The 23,614-nt window shown below is 48.1% G+C and overlaps 1 protein-coding gene across 1 annotated transcript in view; it reads right to left on the reverse strand.

The window, feature by feature from the left end:
* The window catches only part of LOC119177752 (acetylcholinesterase), an 87,440-nt gene that overhangs the window by 46,048 nt on the left and 17,778 nt on the right, over positions 1–23,614 (reverse strand). The window contains exons 2-3 of the mRNA XM_037428931.2: positions 16,324–17,119; positions 14,801–15,576 (exon numbers count right to left, since the gene is read on the reverse strand). Of these exons, the coding sequence (XP_037284828.2) occupies positions 14,801–15,576; positions 16,324–17,103 (1,556 nt within the window). The 5' untranslated portion in view covers positions 17,104–17,119. The remainder of the gene's footprint in view (positions 1–14,800; positions 15,577–16,323; positions 17,120–23,614) is intronic.

Genomic DNA, 23,614 nt, shown 5'->3' on the forward strand with positions numbered 1-23,614 from the left:
CCTCGGGCGAATAGGCCTTGAAAACGGCGAACACCGTTTATTCGCAATTCACAGAACGGACGCGGGCTTACCGCTGTGCCCGCATGTGCAAAGCCTAACGCGAACCCGGCGCCAGCTCTGGCTCAATCCCGATGTCCCGCACTCGATCCCTAATAAGGTGCGTACTCTATCCCTATGTTCTACCCCCCCCCTCTCTTGCTCTCCCAATCCTGTTGCCGAAATCACCTCCAGTCTGCAGGTACCCCATTTGACGAGCGTTCAGAATTAAGCCCCATAACTACATCGAATAACAGTTGTTCCCATATGGCGCATGCGTCAGTGACTTCTCAAATCCGTGTTTTCCGAACGCGCGTCAGCAGGCCGACAATTTCATTCGGGACCCATGGGCTCCCACATCTTGGGCTTTGACGCGAATGATTTCCCAATTTCGCGTGTCGTGGCGTCAAAATAACGTGGGCACGAAACGCCTCTGGCCGACGTAGAGTTCACTTTCAGACGCTCAAGCCGGCAGTACTATTTGTTTAGTTCATTCATGCAGCAACAATCAAGCGGAAGAAGGCATAGAATACATAATTTATTTTTAACTGTAGTGCGACACTACACTGTAAGAAGAGAGTACTCTTTTCAGAGAGCCCTGCTTGCCACGTCTGTGGCTATTTTTAATATACACGTTAACTGTCTTTTTGAGAACCACGACTCTTCGAAGAGAGTATAATGACCTCCGAAGAGAGCTAACATGATGCCTAAAGAGAGTCATGTACGTGGCGAGTCCAAACTTGAAATAAAGATTAATAAAAAGAAGGTCGAGGGCTACTTCTCGTAGTGCACATGACATGAATTGAAACGAGTCAAGTGGACAATATAGCACCTGCCTTTCAATTCACTTTATTTCAATGTGTAATAGTTATACTATACACTAAAGTTTAAGAGCGGCCAGTAATGTCCTATACTCTTTCTTTGACTTAATTATCGGTTTTATTCATGAAGTTGTGTCTAACAAAGAAGCAGACCCTTCGACCAATTCATATCCTCTTGGTTCTTCGTTGGATTACACCTACTGAACGACAATGTTACTATTTAGACATGGCTGCGCTGAAATGCGTGCTTGTTCCAAAAGCCTAGCTGCACCTCCAACGTAGATATCATTGTTCTCTGCTCCTCCCTTTTCTCCTCTTCCTTCTTCTAATCTCTCTCTCTCTCTCTCCAGTTCACCTCAACCATAACTATGATGCACTACTACTACTACTACGACTAATCTAATTAATATTATTGATAATATTACTAAATTGGCCAAGCAACTCTTAGCATAGCGTAGCCATACATGGGACAGTATAGAGGGTGAGGGTGAGTACAATGGGATAGAGGGTGAGTAGGATAATGGGAAAGTGACCAGAAAAGGAGGAGGAAAAGCAGGAGAGGGGACATTATAGAAAGAGATGAAGAAAAGTGTGAAAGAAGGAAGAAGAAAATGCGAAGAAAGAAATATGAAATAAAGAAGACAAAGAAACTACTACGTTGGCCAAGTGACACCCCTCGCTTGCCACCTCCGATGATCACCCATATTTTGCAGCCATGTAACTGGCTTTAGTATTTTTTTTTCATTGGTATTGGCATTTTTATTACTTAACAGCGTTGCATGCTTTTGCAAGCTATCTGCACTTAAACGCCTCTCGCTAATGGTAAATTACTTTGTGACCGATAGAACAAAACTGTCCCCCCCCCCCCACAAAAAAAAGCGGTCATTGTGCTTCCCATAACACTTTTAACGCTCGATCGTTCTCTTCTCCCACCGTCTTTTGCTGCTTCTCACTCTCCCATTCCAGTACGCCGTTCCATCAAACGCGACTCGAGTTTGATCTACAGCAACGCCGAGGCTTTCCTCCACTATGTATGAGAAGCTCGATATACAGACAAACGAACAGCCGGGTTGCAATATTTTCCGGCCTATCGATTTTCCCGCGGCCTCCCGCGGGGCTGACGAAGGTACAGTGCTTTAAGAACGCTCGCTTTAACGACGCGCGCCGCCTAGTCTGGCATCCCTTCTCGCGCTACTCCCTGTGAGCTGCGGTCCGCGGCGCCGCATGCTAATCTCCGAAAGTGCTCCCACCTTATTCCTTCATATACAGCCCAACCCTAACGTGAGCCAACGACCGATTCAAGGAGAGTATGAAATACGTTATTAAGAGTGGAGCCCTATAAAGGGACACTAAAGAGACACACTATTTTTCTCGTATTACTAAATTACTGTTTCACAATTACCATGTTTCACACGAGAAATCACCTAATATAAAAGAGAAACACGTGCAGACAAAAAATGCAGGAGGACATGACGCTGTGAACATCTCTCACGAAACGCTGGGAAGTCCGAGATTTCGATGGCGTATAGCAGGACCTACTCCGTCCCTAATTGGTAAAAATAATGCACGCATTCCTCTGAGTGGGACATAGACTTAAGTAATGCAGTTTATAGGAAATCTCAATACCTCGGTTTCACCAACTTTCCAAAAAAGATACAATTTGAAATCCATCACGTCTGGCGTAGAAATTCCAGTTAGGAAATTCCACTTAGAAATTCTACTGAGTGCAGAAGTGCACCCATGCAATAAATGCGTCGCAAACTTATCCTGGTGATATTTTTGAAAGGTGATCGCGCTGTTTAAATTCATATTGAAGTTTTTATTGCCGGCATAAAGTCTGCTTTAGAATAATAAGCACGATAGCCTCTGAGATTAGTTCCGGCAAAGCTTCTTACAGCATTGTGACTACAGCTAAACCCGAAGCCACGTCTTTATCATGATGGTCGGCCTGTATATTCTAGCGCGTGGCTCGGCCGGTGCGCGCCCTCTTCGTTGTATGCATCGTCGGCTAGCAACCGAGCACGTGTGGCTGGCTAATTAGCCATTTGGCTGGGTAATATACTTGGCTAGTTAGGCCAGGACATGACCAAGCTTATTAAGCCAAGTCAAGGTAGGACCGAGCTAACTACGCCACATTTTAATAGGGCTATGCTAATGAAGCCATGTAAAGCTAGGATCGTGTAACTAAAGCATGCTAGTTCGCGTGTTCACAAGCCATGCTAATTAACGCGACGTTATTCATGAGCACGCTAAGGGAGAACATGCTTATGAAACCTTACTAATGTAATAATTAGGATAATACTAATTAGGGTTATGGTAAGTAGCTCAATACTAATTATAATCATGCTAATTGCACCTGAGTCAATTATTGCCGTTTTATATGAAACCTTAGTAATGAAGACAAAAACTGTTCAGTGATAAGTTAATTAAGCTCAAGCAAACTAGTGTATTCAAACTAGGACAGAGCCGATGCTGTCTTCACTTCAAAGCAGACCAACAAACAGATGAGCGGATGAGTAGAAGACCGACTCTCTCTCTCTCTCTCTCTTTCTCTACACACACACACACACATATATATATATATATGCAAAAAACATTACTAAATTTTCAGATAGAATCGAACGTCCTAACCCCCCCCCCCCTCCTTGGCAACGCAATGCACTGCAGCGCACACCGGTCGAGATGCGGGGCAAAAGGATAAGCGATAAAGTAAGGGAGACGAAGAAGACTGGAAGTGTACAAGTGTACAGCGCGCTCGCCGCTGTGACGAATGACGTTCTCGCCTCGATTGGTCCGGTGCCAAACGGCGACAGTACACCGCGACCGCAGGGTGCCCGCTAATAGGACGAACACGAGAGGGAGGGGGTGGAGAGGACGCAAGCACGGGAGAAGGATGGAGAATACGCGCCTTAGGAGGTGACGTTGTGAATGAAAGGGCGTTGTTGTTTTGAGCACGGGGCCAAGACAGAAAGAGCAACGCCATTTGTAGCAGCCCGCAGCTCACGCTTCAGTGACGCGGAAAAGGGCGACCGGCACCATTCGTCAGCGGCTCCTACCGCATTTGCTTCTTTATTACGCGGCCGAATGAATGCTGCGGACGATCGAACAGCAATACCCCCTTCCCACCTCGCCTTTCACCGACCGGCGTGTGCTTTAGATACATCGTGGAGCTCTCGCCTGACAGCGCAGACTTAGTCGACCGACGTCGTTTCCGAAGCTATTCTCCGGTGGAGCGATCTGAAGCTCAACCTGATTTGACTTATGTTGTTCGACGCAGTACCCGATGTGTGGTCTCGATGCGACGTAAAAGAAGAGACATTGACAACCGGGATAGTACTGCATTTAGTAAAGGACACAACACCCACATTGTTTTCACCATGTCCGTGACAATACCCAGCGCTACAATGAAATACGTTGCATCAAAATGGTGGATTATGTTATTGGATGATGGAGAAATAATGAATAGGGCAACCAACAGTCGGCCAACACTAGCCTACACTTAGCCGACAACAGCGAATGCTAGTAAACAGTTGGTCAATACGGGGAACCATTACAGAACGCTAACCGAAAAGTGGCTTACTAGCGTTTGTTCTACACCAGGAAATCCCCAGCGTTGGTTTTTTTACGAGAACACGTGAAAACATTATCCAGCATGTGATGTCATTTGGTGGCCCGTCGAGCATGTTCAGATATGGTAGGTGACTGCAATGACAGCTTGCGATCATGTCATTCGGTTATGTCACGACATTGCACTCTATAACTTCAAGTTTTGTAATGCGTGTAATCACATTCGGGTGCACACCATCCTAAAGAAAAGAACACAACGGCTTCATGGCGTTTTCGTCATGTCAATTGTGTAATAAAGCGACGCAGATATGATGCACGACGTGAATGATCAATCATGCTGTGAGCTTTCATTGATTGTTCCCATGCACGCGTGACATGTAGAACACATTCTGACATGTAGCAAGGTAATTAAGGCAGTCAAATTATCCAGATGACATCATGGTGGCATCTTGTCACGTATGCCACAGCGTGAGGGCCACGTATGACATAATACACATACGAGCATTAAGACTTATGCGCACATGTTATCTCACGACAATTTTGACGTTTGTCGGATGTATGTCATGGCATGCATACCATGCATGACACGAAATAACGTGCGTAACGTTATTATCACTCATTTTAGGACTTGATAAATATCAAAATGTTTATCAAGTTAATGAAAAAAAATTTCTCTCACAACCAACGCCGCTGACGCCGACAACACATTTTCTGCGACACGAGGTTTTCAACATCGCGCCGAAAGGAGCATTTGGGGAAACTCGCTTGGTTCCAATGTCCTCAATTACGATACTGGAGGCGGAATTTATTGCTTGTTATTGATTCAGGATTTTTTACCAGGTATCTGCTGGACACGAAGGCAAAAGCTCGTTAATTTTACATGAAGTATTATCGAAGTAGCTTTCCTCGAAAAAGTGATACAATTCACGAAATGATTTAGCAGTTCTCTGTCACTGAATTTTAATCTTTTTTTTGTAAGATAGGCACATTCTCTGTATTACAAGATGAAGGAATGTAGTTCCGCGTCCGCTTGCCCATACCGCTAAGGTTAGCTTCTCGGCACCGAACCACATTCTCGCTGTAAAAGCTGGCATGCCACTGACGCCTGACAACGACGTAAACCAGTGAAGCAAGCAAGCGAAGTCAGTGAAGCGTCTACAATAACAAAAAGAACATAGAAAGAAGCGACCAGACAGGCGTTGAATTACTCAGCTATAGCGTACGGTGAGAACGGCAAAAACATTGTAAGGGGTGTGGTAATGGCGGGCGTCAAAAGGGACTTCATTAAGCTTAGGAGCAAATGAGAGCAACCCTTGGCTTTTAAGGTGCGTGTGACTGGTGCTGATGCTGCTGAGGCAGCTGTTTATGCAAGGCGGTCGACGTGCAACGTCAGATATAGGCGAATGCTGAAATATTGCACAAGTCCAATAAGAGGGATCTGGAAGCACAACAAAGTGTGTTCCACTGAATCGGGGCGTAGGATATTACGTCAAGGGCTGAGGGGGTCAAACTTCCCTTTACGATAATCCGTACGTTTATGTATGTTTATAGTATATTATATGCATATAGTGGCATATGTGCACACAACGTGTAAACATACCTGACAAGGTAATTAGCGCTTGTCAGAGTAGCCGTGAGATATACGTTCGCACGCTATGCCGAACGCAGCCTACATTTACATATAAAAAAGAAAGTTCACGCCTGCCTTATTTTCCAGAAGCTGGATCAACTCGAGCGGGGCACGTAAGCTATATGCGCTAATGTGTAAATGTGTGAATGCTACAGACCGCTGAGAGCGAGAAGACGGCAGTCTGCCCACGATTCGCGGAGCCCCGAACTGCAGACAACCCGCGCGCGATCACGTTCCTCAAATGCTTCCCGGTTGCCTCGGTTTTCGCCATGACGCTTACACGAATGGCTACCCTTAGGTGCAGAAGGAAAGCAGGATATTCAAAGATATTGTTTTTGTCTATTCATTCATCTCGCAGGACACTGTTCCTGTCGTGGGAAATGGACGCTTCTTACGCCACGTCAGACTCCAGCAAACGCTGAGACCACTGTGCGTCGTGTACTTGAGATCAGGTGACGTCCCGTTTCGTTCACTTGACCAAATGCATCTCAGTCGTGCTTAGGTCATGCTCGACTTAACCTAAGAGCACGACTTAAGAACGCGACGGTTAGGTTAAGAACGCGACGACTCCGTAGTATGACAGCGGTGTCTTAAAATGGACAAGCGTGGCGTACGCCCCGTTTGTTTCCTCAGCTTAACTGGAGCACAGAGTCATGAACGCGTTGTGCAGTTTTTACGATGAACAGACCGGCATGAAAGCTCGTATGCTTGATCATGTTGCTGATTCATGCTCTATTTCTGTTTTTTTAACGAGAGAACTGAAAAGAACGATGCTGTCTCCTCGTCCTTCATCTTTCATCTTTGTTCGTTTTGTGGGATAAAAAAAGTGAATTGTGCAAAGGCCCAGCGCACTTGCGAAGGTTGCCGTGTGCTATTTACAGCAACTTTATGCTCTTGTACCCTGTTTCCCTCTCCCCTCTTGTTCCTTGTTATCTGTCAAATCTTATCTCTTACAGTCCAGTGTGAGCTAAGAATCCGGATATTTGCTCTGGTTGGAAATCAAATACCTTTGCTTGTTCCATCTCGTAATTGTTCTTCAGCCTATGTATCGGTTTCATTGAGTAACGAACAGGGGGGAGGGGCGACTTGCCTCTGTTCGATACACCTCAATACGAAACACGGCGAGTACCTTGCACTTACTCATTTACTGCTTATATCACAGCGAATGTGCCTGTTAGGACAGCGAACCTACGCCCCTTTTTTGTTATGTGTCCTTGCACGTGTTCTTCTTGCACGTGTTCGCGAACCTGTCCGCGAACACGACTACGTGCTAGTCACGTACTAAGCACGAACCGGCAAACGAAATTCTTTGCGATGTTCTCCCTGCGCACGCGCTTCTTCGCAAGGCGCGCAGGTAAAACAGGAAGCTTATATCAGGCTAAGCTAACCCGGGTGGCATCGTATTAATAAACTGACGATTGCTTATCACATCACCGAGCATGGAAATGCCACCTAAACGCCACGGTACGTGAGGGCTCGATGCTTCGCGTATTATAATAGGGTAGAGACCACCTTGTCACGATACGCTCCTGGGTGTTTTCGGGGTGTCCAGCGCAGTGCGGTGGAATGTAGCGTTCAAGAAGTTTCGCAACGTTGGTACCAAGTAAAGTGGCGAATGACAGAACTAATTCAAAATACATGCGCGCACGCGTGCACACGTTGCAATTACTGTGAAGAAAAAACCAGGCGAGGACTCTCAGCTAAGAACAAAAGGACGTGCAGATTACGAAGAGTAAATGTGCGTGTGCACATTACATTGGAGCACTGCCTCAAAAAAAAAAAGGTGGAGGGGGGACGCATTGTTTAGAGGCGGCCGCGTCCTGATCGGGGTTGGTATACCAGCTGCCTGTTTTCACGGTCGATAGCCACGCGGCATGTCATCGATGAGGGCATTTGCTAATGCTAGCGCACGATGAAATTACAATCCAGAAACCCCGCTTCGTATATGTCAATGCGCCGATGCATTCCTCGCGCCCCCGGCTCAAACGCTGCCAGGCCACTTCTAAGTTATGACTGTCATTTCGCGGTTATTAAATGCGAAGCATTTCTTAGCGAACTTCGGCGATATTGAGCGTATCTATCTATCTATCTATCTATCTATCTATCTATCTATCTATCTATCTATCTATCTATCTATCTATCTATCTATCTATCTATCTATCTATCTATCTATCTATCTATCTATCTATCTATCTATCTATCTATCTATCTATCTATCTATCTATCTATCTATCTATCTATCTATCTATCTATCTAGCCGCTTAGGTTTGGGTGGTCTCGTGGTCACCCCCTTAACTTGGCGTGAACCAAAATTAGCATGGGAGGGTAAGATGGTTTGGCGAATAAGATGCGCTGCTCAAGACCTCAATAAAGTCACAATTCCGTTACGTACGTCGTCAAACACGTCCCGCCAGACAGTGGCACATGAACACGGGCGGGTACGTGCCAAGGAACGACGAGAACACACTTGGACAATTTCAACGTGCGAGCTTTAGGAAATAATCGAAATCGGTAGCGTCAACCCGAGAAATGCGAAGAATAAATGTCAATGTGCAAGCTGGAATTGAACCCAATCATTCTGCGTGGCAATGAAGCATTTTACCACAGAGCTATGCCAGTTCTTGGAACTACTTTTCAGATAGACGTTAATCTTCGTGAAACGTCAATAGTGGTTGCAATGCTGCCTACCCAATTTTATAAACATTACACATGTGCTCCTTTCATACATCCGTCTCGTCGGGTTAACGTCAATTGTGGTTAGTTGCCATGCGCTGAAGTTGATTTATGTGGCAGTGTTCAGGGCCAGCATCCTTGCGAGCATCATCGCTTCATATCAGCTTCTGGTGTGGCTAATACGTATGTTCCAGTTGACATCGTTGCGCAAGTGCAAATAACTTGTTATATAAACATCTGCAACTGATTGATTTGTGGGGTTTAACGTCCCAAAACCACCATTTGATTATGAGAGACGTTGTAGTGGAAGGCTCCGGAAATTTTGACCACCTGGGGTTCTTTAACGTGCACCCAAATCTGAGTACACGGGTCTATAACATTTCCGCCTCCATCGGAAATGCAGCCGCCACAGCCGGGATTTGATCCCGCGATCTGCGGGTCAGCAGCCGAGTACCTTAGCCACTAGACCACCGTGGCGGGGCAAACATCTGCAACTCTTCAACATATATATGTGCGTGCAGCGTATGTACATATGTTTAGCGTCATTTCATGACGTGTCGCACAATAAACAAATTGCAACATGGTCACCTTCCCTCCGCACGCTTCGCATAACGTCGATTCCCAAGTACGTGAGGTCTGACGAATTTTTTTTATTAAGCCTTGCCTCTTTAATAATAAGTACAAGACAAACAGTGCTTAACGGCTTAAGACAGTGTTGTCTGAGACGATGCATGCGTGGGAGTATCAGCACGATACCATGATGCCTTAAGCGCGCACCCCTTCAACACCGAAGTGCGGTGCGCAGCCCGAGCGAGCGAGTAGGCCCCGCGTAATGACTCGCTCGTAACATGACTTCCATCTCTCATCGTGCGCGCTTTATGACTCCCAATTTGGGTGTCACTGCCATCCACTCGCGTTCTTGACAACATTACTTTTCTCGCACACATGGTCGTCGGGTTGATTGCATGAGATGAGCATCCCGGCGTAATTGCGCGCGGGGCCAACCGGCCGTGTCAACAGGAAGCACGCACGACTGCCTCTGTCATCCACGAACGCTTCGAAGCCTTGGACCGCCGGCCCAGCCTCCCCAGTTTGCCGCACTCAATTCCCTTTCCTCGCTCGACGATTTTCTATGCGTACACGCTTCACACACTCACTTTCCGCTCGCCTTCGCACTCGGTAAAATGCTGTTTGACGCTGTTACAGAAACACTCAAGGACCACTATAGCGTGCGTTCTCTGAGGCTTTTGTGGCTTCACGCACCTGGACTTAGCGTGCGTTCTACAAATGAATGACGACGCAGGTGCTTCACGTGATACGCATATTTTTCAACGCTCTTGTGTTGGTCTGTAACCAAGAACAATACGCATCGGATGCAAACGAAGCCTGAGTGCTTTTCAGCCTCCCTGTCTTTCTTTAGTAGAAGATATAGAGTGGGTAAGGGAAGTACGGTGTCCTTGAAGACAGTAATAGGATCGCACAGAATGTTCCTGTTCCGAAAAAAAGCTGCACAATTAGCCCGTTTTATCGTCTGGTTTGTTCCTCAGGCGCTGGGCAATATGGTACGTGCAGTGAGATATAACTTAGTAAGTTTGAATGCGCCGTCCAGACAAACCAAAACATGGTCGCCGATTTCTTGGGCAACTAAATAGCTCCGCTCACACACTGCGCAGTGTTCTCTGAAGGCGGAGCTCATCGGCCGTCCAGCTCATGACGTCACTTCGGAGAGCGTGCCCATTGGTACAGGCTTGTGTGCATTCGCCTTCAAGGAGGAAATGTCTCGTAATTTCAAAGATGCACCGCTCACGCACTCAGAAAAGTTATCGCACACTTTCCCAAATAACGGGTACAGCCATGTGCAGGTGCAACGGAAAGAAACAATTACACTGAGGCGCGCTCCGACCTTGGTGGCAATAAAACAGTTGCTAGCTGGTTCTCTCTTATCACGAATGGTTCTATATGACTTCTCGTTCGCATGCTGTCAACAATTACCGGAAACAAAATACGGAACTGCAGAATTGGTTGGCGCCACACTGCTCGCGTTTCCTTCTATAATGATAGTGCACGCGAGCCCACATAGTGTTTCGTAGAGGTCTTTTGTACAAAGGACGTCAGGCTTCAAGCTGGAACAGTGTGCAAGCGAATATACAATGGCTACTCACTTTGCTTTTAGGTGAAGGCCTTTATTTCTCTCTCGTCCTGTACACTCCTCTTTTTACCCGCATCGCCGCTCCATCACCTTCAAGTGAGCAAACGATTCTTCGGTGTGTTTGTTAATTTTTTTTCTTGGCGCTTCCACGAGGACTATAATGTCGCAGAACAGCTTCGAGAACACTTTTCAAACTCATCAAAACCACGCGCGGCCCCGATTAGGTTAATTGGCCTCCCACACTTCCGAAAATCGAAGTTATTATTGCCGTGGAGCGGGGGGCGGGGCATTTCGTCGTAATATAGCTGCGTATACGACTGGCGCTAACACGGAGCATGTACGGACGCGCGCTGCAGTTGTGAATTACGATACGGCCCTTCGTCGACGCGGAGCGTTTGAAATGGCGCAGCAACAACCCGCTCGCGGCCATTTAGTATCGGGGAGGCGGGCCCGGTTTTCAGCGCCGCCAGAAGCACGGCGTTCGGCGCGCACAGTCCGGAGGAACACGCAGACGACTCGGCCATATTTTTTTTTATTTCTCTATGACTTGGCGAGCGCTGAGTAAACACACACGGCCCCTCCCCTCGTTGCCGGACTCGGTCCTCTGGCGATGCGCAGCGGTTGCGCCGCGCACGAAGATTGCAACAAGACGCTTGCCGCGGATGCTATTTCTCCGCGCTCCGCCGCAGAATCTGCGCCGTCTTCTGAGAAAGGCCGACGATGCTGCGAGGATGCACCGGAAGAAGCAGCTGGGCCGCTTCGTTGCGCTGGGTGGAAGACGTTTATTCCGCTAGAAAAAAAAAGAAAAAAAAAACTTGCGAAGAGAGCGGGCGTTAGACTTTTTGAAGAAGGTATCGCGTGCCTTCGAAAGAAGCAACGTCATAAACACGCGCGTGTCCGTTCTTTGCAGTCACTTAATGAAAGGAGGATGACGCTGACAATAGGATCGCATCACGTCGTTGCGCATCTTCAGAGAAGGCCGTTTGTCCGAGGCGTTTGTACGTTGTGCGCATGCGCGGTAACGATTATAAGACTGATAATAGCCTTGAAGTGTGGCAGCTTGGGCTAGTTGGTATGGCATGACGATAGTTACAGCGCGAGAACAAAACGACGACACAGAGACAAGAAGGGCACGCTCGTGTCTTTCGTGCCCTTCTTGTCTCTGTGTCATCGTTTTGTTCTCGCGCTATAACTATCGTGATAATAGCCGCCACCGTGGTCTAGTGGTTATGGTGAACGTCTGCGTCAGAGACCTGAAGATCGTGGGATCCACTCCAAGGCCCGGAGGCTACATTTCGGATGCAGGCAAGAATGATTTATGCCCGTGTACCTTGATTCAGGCGCACGTTATAAGAACCACAGGTGGTCTAAATTTCCGGAGCCCTCCTCTACGGCCCCACAGGTCGTGGGATCGAATCCCGGCTGCGGCGGCTGTATTTTCGATGGAGGCGAGAATGCTCTAGGGCCGTGTGCTCACACTTGGGTGCATGCTAAAAAACCCCAGGTGGTCAAAATTTCCGGAGCCCTCCATTACGGCGTCTCTCATCACATGGTGGTTTCGGAACGTTAAACCCCAACTGTTATAATAATAATAATAATAATAATAATAATAATAATAATAATAATAATAATAATAATAATAATAATAATAATAATAATAATAATAATAATAATAATAATAATAATAATAATAATAATAATAATAATAATAATAATAATAATAATAATAATAATTATTATTATTATTATTATCCGTGATTGATGATGACCCACACGTGCCGTCGTGTGGTATGGCTGTCAGACTAGGATGTTGGCTGAAAACGTGTGACTGGAGACTTGTGGCTGGAGTCCGACTTGGTTTGAGTGGTATAAGTGGAATGCGGATGAAAATTGGGACCGAATTTCGGAGACTCATGGCTGTGTGTAGCACAGCGAGCACACATGCGCATTCCCACAGACATTGGGTCATCGACCCCATTTTTTGTGGCACACTTCCGTATATGATGACGATAGTTTCCCAATAGGGCACACACATTTCTGTGGTACGTTTGCCGGGCTAGCTGCAACCTTCTTTATTTTTAGAGGAGCAATGATGAGTAGTGATATTTAGCCAATTTCTGTGGCACATTACTGTTTGTCACGACGATAGCCTATTCGTTCTTTGGACAAGGAAAGATTTACTAATCAGCCTCGCTGTTAAAAGCGGCTGTTTACTACTAAGCAGTACGAGAATTTATGAATGTGTCAAGCATTTTACGTCTGAAAGCGTACAGGCTTATCTATCTCAGCCGCTCTTTTAACCTCATTAAAAGTGTGGGAAATGAACAAAAAAAACGAAGTCTAGAAAGCCGTGGTCCAGATCAGCAGATGGCGCCTGTCTCTGAGGTCAAGCCGCTATCAGAAACTGTCGTTTCTAGGAAATACAAGAGGGCGCGGGTTCTGTGGCCGCACCAAGATAAACAGAAAGCCAGCCAGTGAGCTAGCTAGGCGCAGAATCACAGATGGAGACCACATTTTTCATTGAGTGGTTCTTTGCTGACGCTGCCCCAGAAATTCCATTACCTGATTCAAGGAGGGTTCAGTTTGTGCATATACTATAGTTGCTTCTCAGTAGTAACGCTATTCTGATAATCCATCCTTTCTCGAGGCACCTTCTTGAAACACACCTCTGTGGTGTACGTAAACTCTGTTATGGATGTGACACCACTGTTTGCCGTAAGCTCGCCACGTTCGCAAACAATTAATACCAATTACTCAAGACTTGTTTGTACAAACACCTTTAAGACGTGCACATGCTTGGTTGTACGTCTGCGAAGACGGTTATTGTTGAAGCGCGGTTGTGACGCTGTTGAACGTTACGCAGATTCCACAGTAGCGCAGGAGATAGGCGAATCGAAGTAAAAGTGCAGCTTATAATCTTTAGCATGCGTCATTATGACGGCCATGATGACGTCTATTCGTAATACCTGAAGTATACCTGAGAGAAAGAAAGGCTAACACATCTCTCTCACATTGGTTGTAGTGGTAGCACACAACACCATAATGTAGCTCCAACATGCCCGTTCTGCTCCGTTCACCCAAAATTTTAAAATCAGATGCCAAGCTCAAACATGGTTGGTATAATAAAACAGTTCTTTTGTACAGCGTGCGCTGCGTTAGTTAAGCGTGAACGTTTTCAGAAGGTCACGAACGCAGGTGATAAAAAAAGTGAATCGGGGAAAGGGCACCGTTACATTACACCGAGCAAAGTGTTCACATAGCAATTCACATCCATACACCACAAAATAATCCAGGGTACGTAGACGCAACACATTTGATTACCTCGATGGGATGGTGTGTCATGTTCGTCGAATCGTTTCTTTTAGCCACAATCTCGTTTTTGTTAAGCGTGACATTTACTGCAAGTGTGTTCTAAAGCACTGGAATAGCTAGAGCTTTGCATGTGTGCCCCGCTGTTCAGAAGACGCACCGGCAATGCGAACAGGAACCCGTTACGCCCGCAGTGCACAAATAAGAATTATGTAAACTTCTCTGTTGAACCCTGCTTTGGTATCTAAAAAAATACGTGCAGTCGCCGTCAAAAATAAAGTGAGATAAAGTGAAATAAAGATCTGTGAGATTTCTTTACGTGAAGATGGAAGCGACTCAAGGAGGAACGGATGAAACTCCACGTTATTGTGAATGGCACATGGCAACACTACCTCACAGTCACTTTTGCAAAACGCCGTTTAAATCAGGCGATTCCGACGGTCCTCAGAATAAAGCAAACAACCCTCGCCGAAACTGCCATCCAGACCACACGAGTGTCAGGAGCACCATGGAAACCACAGATTGCACATACAAACGACGTAAACGTGGAGAAGACGCGAAGTTTATACAACTCACGTACTTTCGACAAAACCAACAAAGAAGGATGGCACTCACCCTGTCTTCGCGAAGTTAGCCCAGTAGCGCATCATGCGTCGGCTGAGCGCCTGCTCGTCCGGCCGGTAGCCGAGCGACTTGTTGAGCGGCTCGCCGAACAGGAAGGCGATCTCCTCGCCGTGAATGACGCCCATCCACTGCGGCCAGGCGCTCACCGACGACCTGTGCGTGAAGTAGTACGCGTACACCTGCGACCCCGAGAGCGCGTACTGGTGCGCCCACTCCACCACCGAGCACGTGAAGTGGTAGTCGCCCACTATCTTGTCCACGGCGTCCCGGTTCTTGATCGGGTCCTCCGGGTTCAGCCAGTCCGTGTACTGGAACATGATAGCCTGCTGCGCAAGCTCGCCCACCAGCGGGTTCAGCTCACGCACAGCGCGCACAAAGTCCTCGCGGCCCAGGTAGACCGACTCGTCGCGTCGGAACAGCTCGGTCAGGTAGTAGATGAGGAAGTAGGTGCCCTCGTCGCGGTTCGAGCCCAGCAGCAGGTTGGTCTTCTTGAAGTTGCGCGCCGCCAGCGACTCCTGTGGTGACTCGTCCAGGAAGGCGCCGTCCACGACCGGCACGAAGGGGAACTCGACCACGCCGAAGTTGCCCGTCTCGCTGTTCACAATCATCTCGGGGTCCTGCTCGCGCAGGCAAGCCAGCATAGCCTCCAGCTGCCGCTCGTCGTGCGGGCAGTGCAGCGTCTCGGCCAGCCGGAGAGCCGACTGCAGCGCCGTGTGCCGGTCGTGCACGCCCCATGGGGCGATGGCCGTGCCACTTTGGAGGATCGCCTGCGCGTTCCGAGGAAGCGAAGAAGCTCAGACGGTCGGTCCCGTACATACGTTACTGAAGCTGCGCACGTCTTGCAATCTCCACATGCTACTTAGTGGTCGGAAAAGCATGTCTTTTTTTATTCAGCAAATACGTACCTTATGCACAGCCATAGTGATTACGCGCACGTGATTTTCCTATAATGTGCGGACTTACACCTAGCTACGAAGGAATTTACCGGCTACATGATGCCAAAGACTTCTTAGGAATATTTCAGGGCATACAGAACACAAGTAACCTTTTCTTGCCCTCTTTAAAATACTGCGATAATTACGTGACGCGATATAATGAACGATCCATATACAGATCTTTTCCTGTGGGTTCACTTCATTCAGGGAGAAGATTGAAAATCCGGGCCTGATATTTAAAACAATGATTGTTCTCTGATGCAGCCATAGGAATTGTTCAACAATTTAATAGGCATTTTTCAAAGCGTTATATCCTACTACTGTAGTCATATTTACATTCCAGATCAGAGAACCAGTGTGTTCTGACTTTCAGAATACAGTGGTGCTCGTACTGGTGCTCCGAAGGTTCTGATGTTGTTATGAGGTGGAGGATTTCGATGTCGACACCTGGCGCTACACATAAAATCACCAGAGATTTTTTGTGCCATCTTCATAACACCAGCACGCAAACACGCAGAGACCTTTAATAGCGAACTGTTTTCAGAAGCAATGTAAACGTGGTTCCACATAAGTTATTACCTGCGAGAAGAGGTCCCTGGAGAGTGGTGAGAGCAAGTGCATGCTGGCGCTCACCGCGCCGGCACTCTCGCCGAACAAGGTGACGTTGCGCGGGTTGCCGCCAAACGCGGCGATGTTTTCCTGCACCCACTGCAGCGCCATGAGCTGGTCGAAGAGGCCCGCGTTGCCAGGCACCTCCGGGTGGTCGAGGCAGAGGAAGCCCAGCGAAGCGACGCGGTAGTTCATGGACACCAGCACCACGCGCTCTTCGGCCACCAGCGTGCGACCATCGTACACGTCTAGCGTCGACGTGCCGCTGTAGAATCCGCCACCGTAGATCCACACCAGCACGGCGGCCGGGTGGCTGGCGTTGGGCCGAGGCCGGGGGACCCACACGTTCAGCGTCAGGCAGTCTTCGCTCATGTTGGTGTTGGCGTTCCACATAAGGCTGCCACGGAAGTCACCGAAGAAGGTGTCCACCGTCTGGAAGCACGACTTGGGCTTGACGGTGGCGTCCAGGACGCCTTTCCACGGGTCGTTGGGCTTTGGGTGCCGGAACCGGTAGCGGCCCACGGGCGGCTTTGCGTACGGAATGCCGTAGAAGACGTCAACCGGCTTGCCCGTGGGTGACTCGGCGGCCAGTCCGCGGACGGGGCCCTTGGCCGTGTGCACCAGCAGCGGGTCGGGCCGGTGGTGCTGTTGCTGTTGGTGCTGGTGGCCCTTGCGCGCCGCGACCGGCCGCACGGGCACCCCGGCCACGAGCAGCAGCAGCATCGCCAGTGACGTCGGGGCACACACCATGGCGCCTGCTGCCAGCCTGCGAGCACGTTGCGCGTGTACGTGAGCATACACATTGGGACGCTCTGTACGACGAGGCCGAAGTAACTGCTGCTCGGACTTTAAAGCTTTCACACGAGCTGCACACTCACTACGAAAGCATTTTACCATGTTATGTGTGTACATGTGGGAGTGTGAGCTGTTATGTGTATCAGTGTATATGTAACACCCCGCCGCGGTGGTCTAGTGGCTAAGGTACTCGGATGCTGACCCGCAGGTCGTGGGTTCGAATCCCGGCTGCGGCGGCTACATTTCCGATGGAGGCGGAAATGTTGTAGGCCCGTGTGCTTAGATTTGGGTGCACGTTAAAGAACCCCAGGTGGTCGAAATTTCCGGAGCCCTCCACTACGGCGTCTCTCATAATCATATGGTGGCTTTGGGACGTTAAACCCCACATATCCATATCCAGTGTATATGTAACAGACGTCCCCCAGCGCCTGGAGTAGCACGTTATAAAATAGCCAGGCTAACATCTCTGGCATTTCATTGACGCATCTCCATCGCAATCTCTCTTTCTCGTAGATAGAAGTGTTCGATTCACCACAAAGATGAAATTAGAAAAAGGACAGGAAAACCATCGGCGTTTTTTCAAGGACAGGGGATCTCACGCTTATTTACATGGTGCATTTTACTTCGCCCAGAAGGTGCTGTAAGTGCTCGTCGGACAAATCGACGATATCTCCCCCGAATACAAGGCACGGAAAAGCACGTTTTACATAAAAATAAATATTAAAGAAAGTCTACACAGTATATTATTTTAATATCAGCCCATAAATGTACCATTCATTATCTGAGTCCAGCTCTTCGCAGCAATACAAAATTATGAAAAAAAAAACAAAACGTGCGGGAGGAGAGGTCACGGGAAACGAATTGAGAGGGATTTTATTTTTGAGCAGTAATTATATCTTGTGTTTCATCCCGAGGGACACCGACAGTAGCAAACAAAGGAGTGAACGTAGAGCACCGTACCTTACCGTTTAAGCGAACCTCTCGTCACAAATGAGTCCATCGCGTAACCACGCTCACCGCGCCACAACGAACGAAGCACCATCATTGACCACTGGTTCACTAGCCACACACACACGCACCCTGGACGTTCCGGCAGCCCTCCTAGCTCACACTCGCTTCGGAGTTGCTTCGGTCTCGTTCGAGACGTCGTACATTTCTCGGCCACGCGATTTTCCGCCGACGGCGAAAGTGAATGCTCGCGAATCGCCCGCTGACACGACGGCGCGCCGTGAGGCTGGCCCAAACAACGAACGCGACGACGCTCGACACGCCCTCGCCCTCTTGTCCCTAAGCGTCGCCACGCATCTCTGGAAGCCGCCGTAGGCGAGGCGGCCACTTATGAGTTTGAATTGGACACTTCCGCGTCATCGAAGCCACACGTGCAGCAGCGGGACGCATGGCGTGCGATGAGAACAGAAGAAGAAAAAAAAAACAGTGCCGCTACACTCGCGTACGGACCTTACTATTTTGGGCGACGATGTGTACACCTCCCACTCCCCAATGACATACTAAGGGACAATACGCACGTAAAGACTTAGAGTCCAGGAATTTATATTTATCCAGCTTTTAATGTTAAACCCTGTACTGCTACGTCATTCATTGTTAGTAAAAAAATGAGGATACAAATTCACAAAATTCTGTTTCGTAAGAATGTTTTCTCATTGGTCATCTCGCTTCTCAAATAGTACGTACCGCATCGTTATTGGTTGCACTATTCTCTTGATCCATATTTCTCGCATGAGACGTTTCTGCCCAGATAATTATTACGAATGATACTCGACAGTTCTGAAAAAAAAAGAGAGAAAGAGAGAACACAAGGCGAAAGGCAGGGAGGTTAACCAGGACTGAGCCCCAGTAGGCTACCCTGCACTGGGGAAGGGCAGAGGGGAGGGAAAGTTATAGAGGAGGAGATAAAAGGTCCCTGACTGGGCCGACGCGTAAGTTTCACCATCACGATGAAACAGGCCGGTGTCTTTGAGAAAATGCAACAGTGCTTTCGTTGCCTTTCGGATATTAGAATGGCAGTGCCATGGTCCCAATACTTTCTCGACAGTGAAATCATCTGTCCAGTTGATTTAAAACACTGCGCAGTTGGAGCCTCTCGTTTGTGTATGCCGGGCAGTAACATAAGATGTGTTCAATAGTCTCATCGAAGGCACAGTCGTTGCATTCCGCGCTGTCGGCCATCCTTATCTTAAATGAGTAGGCATTGGTGAAAGCGACGCCCAGACGCAGAAGCACAACACTGTACCTTCCTTCCTAGAAAGACCAGATGGTAGCCGCAGTCGTAGAGATGGATCGAGAGAATATAGTCGATGATGTACGAACTGTGATAATTGCCACTTTTGGAGTGTCATGTCCTGCGCCAGCTTACTTAGGTATCTAGCCGAGTCAATCCTAGATAAAGGTACGGACACAGAGTTAGCTTGTACGTGTGTACACAGGGTTCACTGCTTCATCGGCGAGGTCATTTCCGGAGATACCGCATTGACTTGGTATCCACTGGAACACAATGTTGTGTCCTTGTTCGGTCGCATAATGCAGCATTTCTCTGATCTCCCATACCAGGACCCGCGACGAAGTGCCGACGAAAGACAATGTAGAGCCGCCTTGGAGTCACAGAATACTGCCCGTCGATTAGCCGGTTGTTGCTTGATATATTATTCGATGGCACCTCGCAGGGCAACAGTTTCCGAACCAGTCGATGTGCTCACGTGACAAAGTTTGTAAGTGATGTTGATGTGTCACGATGTAATGACGGTGGCGCCGGTGGAGCTAGTCTGGGTGGTAGATCCATCCATGTATACGTGTATTCTGTCAGCGTAGAAAGTGTGTAAACAGTCAAGAGTCACTTGCTTCAAGGCCAAGGCAGAAAGGACTTTTCTATTTCTTATTCCTTGGACGGAAAGGCGCACGTCGGGTTGTCGTAGGCTCCACAAGGCGGACGGTGAACGCGCCAAGGGTATAAAACCAGATGGTAGCAAAGCACGGTGGGAGATGACGACCTTAGAGAACGACGCCTGCGGCGATTGTTCTGGTAGAAATGTCAAGTGGCTCAACACCATCCGTTAAATGTGCGGAATATGTGCTCTCCGCACGTCGGTTGTGACGTAAGTCGTAACCGGATGATCCCTAGCCAGTATCACTGTTCCAGCGGTTGAGATAGTACGCGGTAGAACGAGACAAACACGTAGTGCCTGTTCTTGCATGCTCTGAAGTGTTTCAATGTTTGTCTGACCAGTTTTAGCAAGCAGAGGAGAACTGTAGCGCAATACACCAATCAAAAGTGCTTGGTAAAGCTCTAGCATGGAACTCAATGACGGACCCCATCTTTTTCCAGCGATGACTTTCAGGACGTGTACAAGAGATACCAGTTTCGCTTTCAAGCTAGTCACATGAGGGCTCCAGGAGAGGTCGCGGTCAACAATGACACCTAGAAAACGATGGCTACGCTTGTAAGAGATGGGCTGGCCATTAATTCTTATCGGGTAACTTGTCATCACCTTGCGCGTGAAGGCCACCAGTGCACTTTTTTCTGTTGAGACTGTAAGGCCTAGCGTGCGAAGATAGATGCTTGCGACGCTGCCCTCTGTATGCTTGCTCGAACTTGTAGGCGTGTCAATGCAGATGCCCAGACACAGATGCCATCAGCGTATATTGAAACACTGACTGTTTCAGGAAGAGCTTCCGCCAGGCCAAGCAAGGAGAGATTGAAAAGAACTGGGCTTAAAACACCACCTTGCGGGACGCCACGGCACGTGTACTGGTCTGAGGTCGGGCCATCTTCAGTATATACAAAAATGATCTTCTTGTCAGGTAGCTTCGGATCCATCAATACACATGCCCTCCCAGTTCAATTAACAGTAGTGTGTCTAGTACAGCTTGATGGGAAACGTTGTCATATGCACCTTTAACATCAAGAAAGAGCGCAAGTGCTAGTCGTTTCCTAAATTTCTGCTGTTCTACTGATGACACCAAATAGATGACGTTGTCAGTCGATGAACGGCCTCGTCGAAATCCCGCCATGGAGTCGGGGTAAATGTTGTGCCATTCAAGGAACCATTCCAGGCGCGTGAGAATCATGCGCTCTATGAGTTTCGCAACGCAGCTGGCGAGAGCTACAGGCCGGTATGATGTGAGCATTAGAGGGGGCCTCCCTGCTTTTAGAAGTGACACAAGACAGCTATGTTTCCATTCTTGAGGTACGATGCCATCTTCCCACGACCGATTAAATAAATTTAGCAGTTGTCGTCTAGCTGCCTGGCCTAAGTGACGCAAAGCCGTATATGTTATCCCATCGGGCCCTGGCGAAGAAGAACGCCTACACAGTGTTAGTGCAGCTTCTAGCTCTTCCATAGAAAATGTAGCATCCATACTTATATCTCGTGCACCGGGGATTTCGCTTAAAAGCACATCGGATAATAGGACCGTCCCACCGGTGATGTTCGCGCGAAAGTACTCTGCAACGTCGATTTCACGGCGGTTGAGACGAAGTGCACGAGCCTTGAAGGATTGATTGATTGATTGATATGTGGGGTTTAACGTCCCAAAACCACCATATGATTATGAGAGACGCCGTAGTGGAGGGCTCCGGAAATTTTGACCACCTGGGGTTCTTTAACGTGCACCCAAATCTGAGTACACGGGCCTACAACATTTCCGCCTCCATCGGAAATGCAGCTGCCGCAGCCGGGATTCAACCCCGCGACCTGCGGGTCAGCAGCCGAGTACCTTAGCCACTAGACCACCGCGGCAGGGCGAGAGCCTTGAAGGGGTGACGTTGCATGGCGCCTGAGCGATGACCCTGTAAAGTTCTCCATACATGAGACAATGGCTTGCGTGGGTCTTATGACTCACAAAAGCTTTTCCATCTTTGATTATGCAGCTGGTCTATTCGGCACTGTATTTTTTTCTGCATACGCCTTGCTACTCTGAGATCAAGAACCGACTTGGTACGCCTGTATCTTTTTTCAGCACGTCTACGTAACGCCCGAAGCCTTTATAATTCGATGCCAAGCTCCGTGCGCTTCTGTGAGCGTGTGAAGCGAGTACGTGTGCATTACTCTGAAGAAGAAGCGGTTGTCTTTTACACTTATTGGCGTATATATATCCCCCGCAAGTTTATTTGATTGTAAGAGACTAACAGACATTATTGCAGCTATTCGAGGTCCTTGCATTATAACAGGTGATTTCAATGCACATCTTCCGATATGGGGAAGCTCGAGGACAAACTCGAAGGGGCGCTCACTGATATCGTTTGTGTCAGACCACAACCTGCGGCTTCTGAGTGATGGTAGCCCGACATACCTGCGAGGAACGACGTATAGCAGCTGCCTCGACCTGACACTGGTGTCGTGTGGCCTAAGTTCAAAAGTGCGGTGGTTTACAGACATCGAAACCCACAGTACCGACCACATTCCTACTTATGTCAGCATTGATGGCCAACAGACGGCGTCCTCGCCGGTCAGTCGGTATATAGACTGGACACTTTATGAAGATCAAGTGGAGGACACATGCAGGTGTGGTTTACTGGCTGACTTTAGGTTAACTTCGGGTGGTGTTCTTCGGCGCTCACCTAAACCTGAGCGCGCGAGTGTTTTAAAAGCGTAGCAAGTGTACGATTGATCTTCAGCTACAATGCGCCGAAAAAAAGTGTCATCATCAGGAACGGTCTCTACATTATAGGGCGATTTGTGCCTGGCAACGCGGGTGGCGGGGGTGTACGATGAGAGGAGAAGTGGAGAAGAGAAAGAAATAAGTAAAGAGAAAAAATATTGGCGAGGCGGGATTTGAACTCGCGTACCCTACGGTCGGAAAGCGAGAGTCGTGACCACTCGTCTACATCCAGACATGCCAATTGAACAAACATTAATGGGAACCATGTGATTGTTTTAGTATGGGCGAGAAAACGTGAAGAGGATATAACTAAAGTTATAGAAATAGAGAGAGGAGACAGAAGAGACATTGAGAAACAGCACAACGAAACAAAGCTAAAAAAAAGAAAGTGTAGCATGACCTTGTGTAGTATAGTATTGTAAGAAGGTGGGAAAGGGAAGCAAAGGTAAGGAGCAGGAGAAAAATGGGTTATAGCATAACACACTCTGCTATAGTGCAATATATCAAAGGTGTAGAAAGAGAAGTGAGGTTGAGGAGGAGAGTGTGGTGGAAAATAAGACCACAAGCTCCTGTGTTACTTCGCCCGTCAATTCTTCGCACGACAATTTCTGAAGTCCTCGCACGCCAATTTTTCTTTTATATTTTCTCTCCCATCGAGAAGCTTCAGCCGCAGCATGTTGCATCGAACGCACTGCCTCCAGTTCAGTATCAATGCGCTGTACCAGTCACTGGGATACCGCAACACACTGAGCGGTAAGAGAGCCAGTGAATTGTTCGGGGACCATCAAGAGTATGTGTGGCCATATCACGTGTAAACATTGGTGATTAATTTTTTCTGCGCTTGCGGCGG

The sequence above is a fragment of the Rhipicephalus microplus genome, chromosome 1 (assembly GCF_043290135.1).
Source record: "Rhipicephalus microplus isolate Deutch F79 chromosome 1, USDA_Rmic, whole genome shotgun sequence".
Taxonomy (NCBI): domain Eukaryota; kingdom Metazoa; phylum Arthropoda; class Arachnida; order Ixodida; family Ixodidae; genus Rhipicephalus; species Rhipicephalus microplus.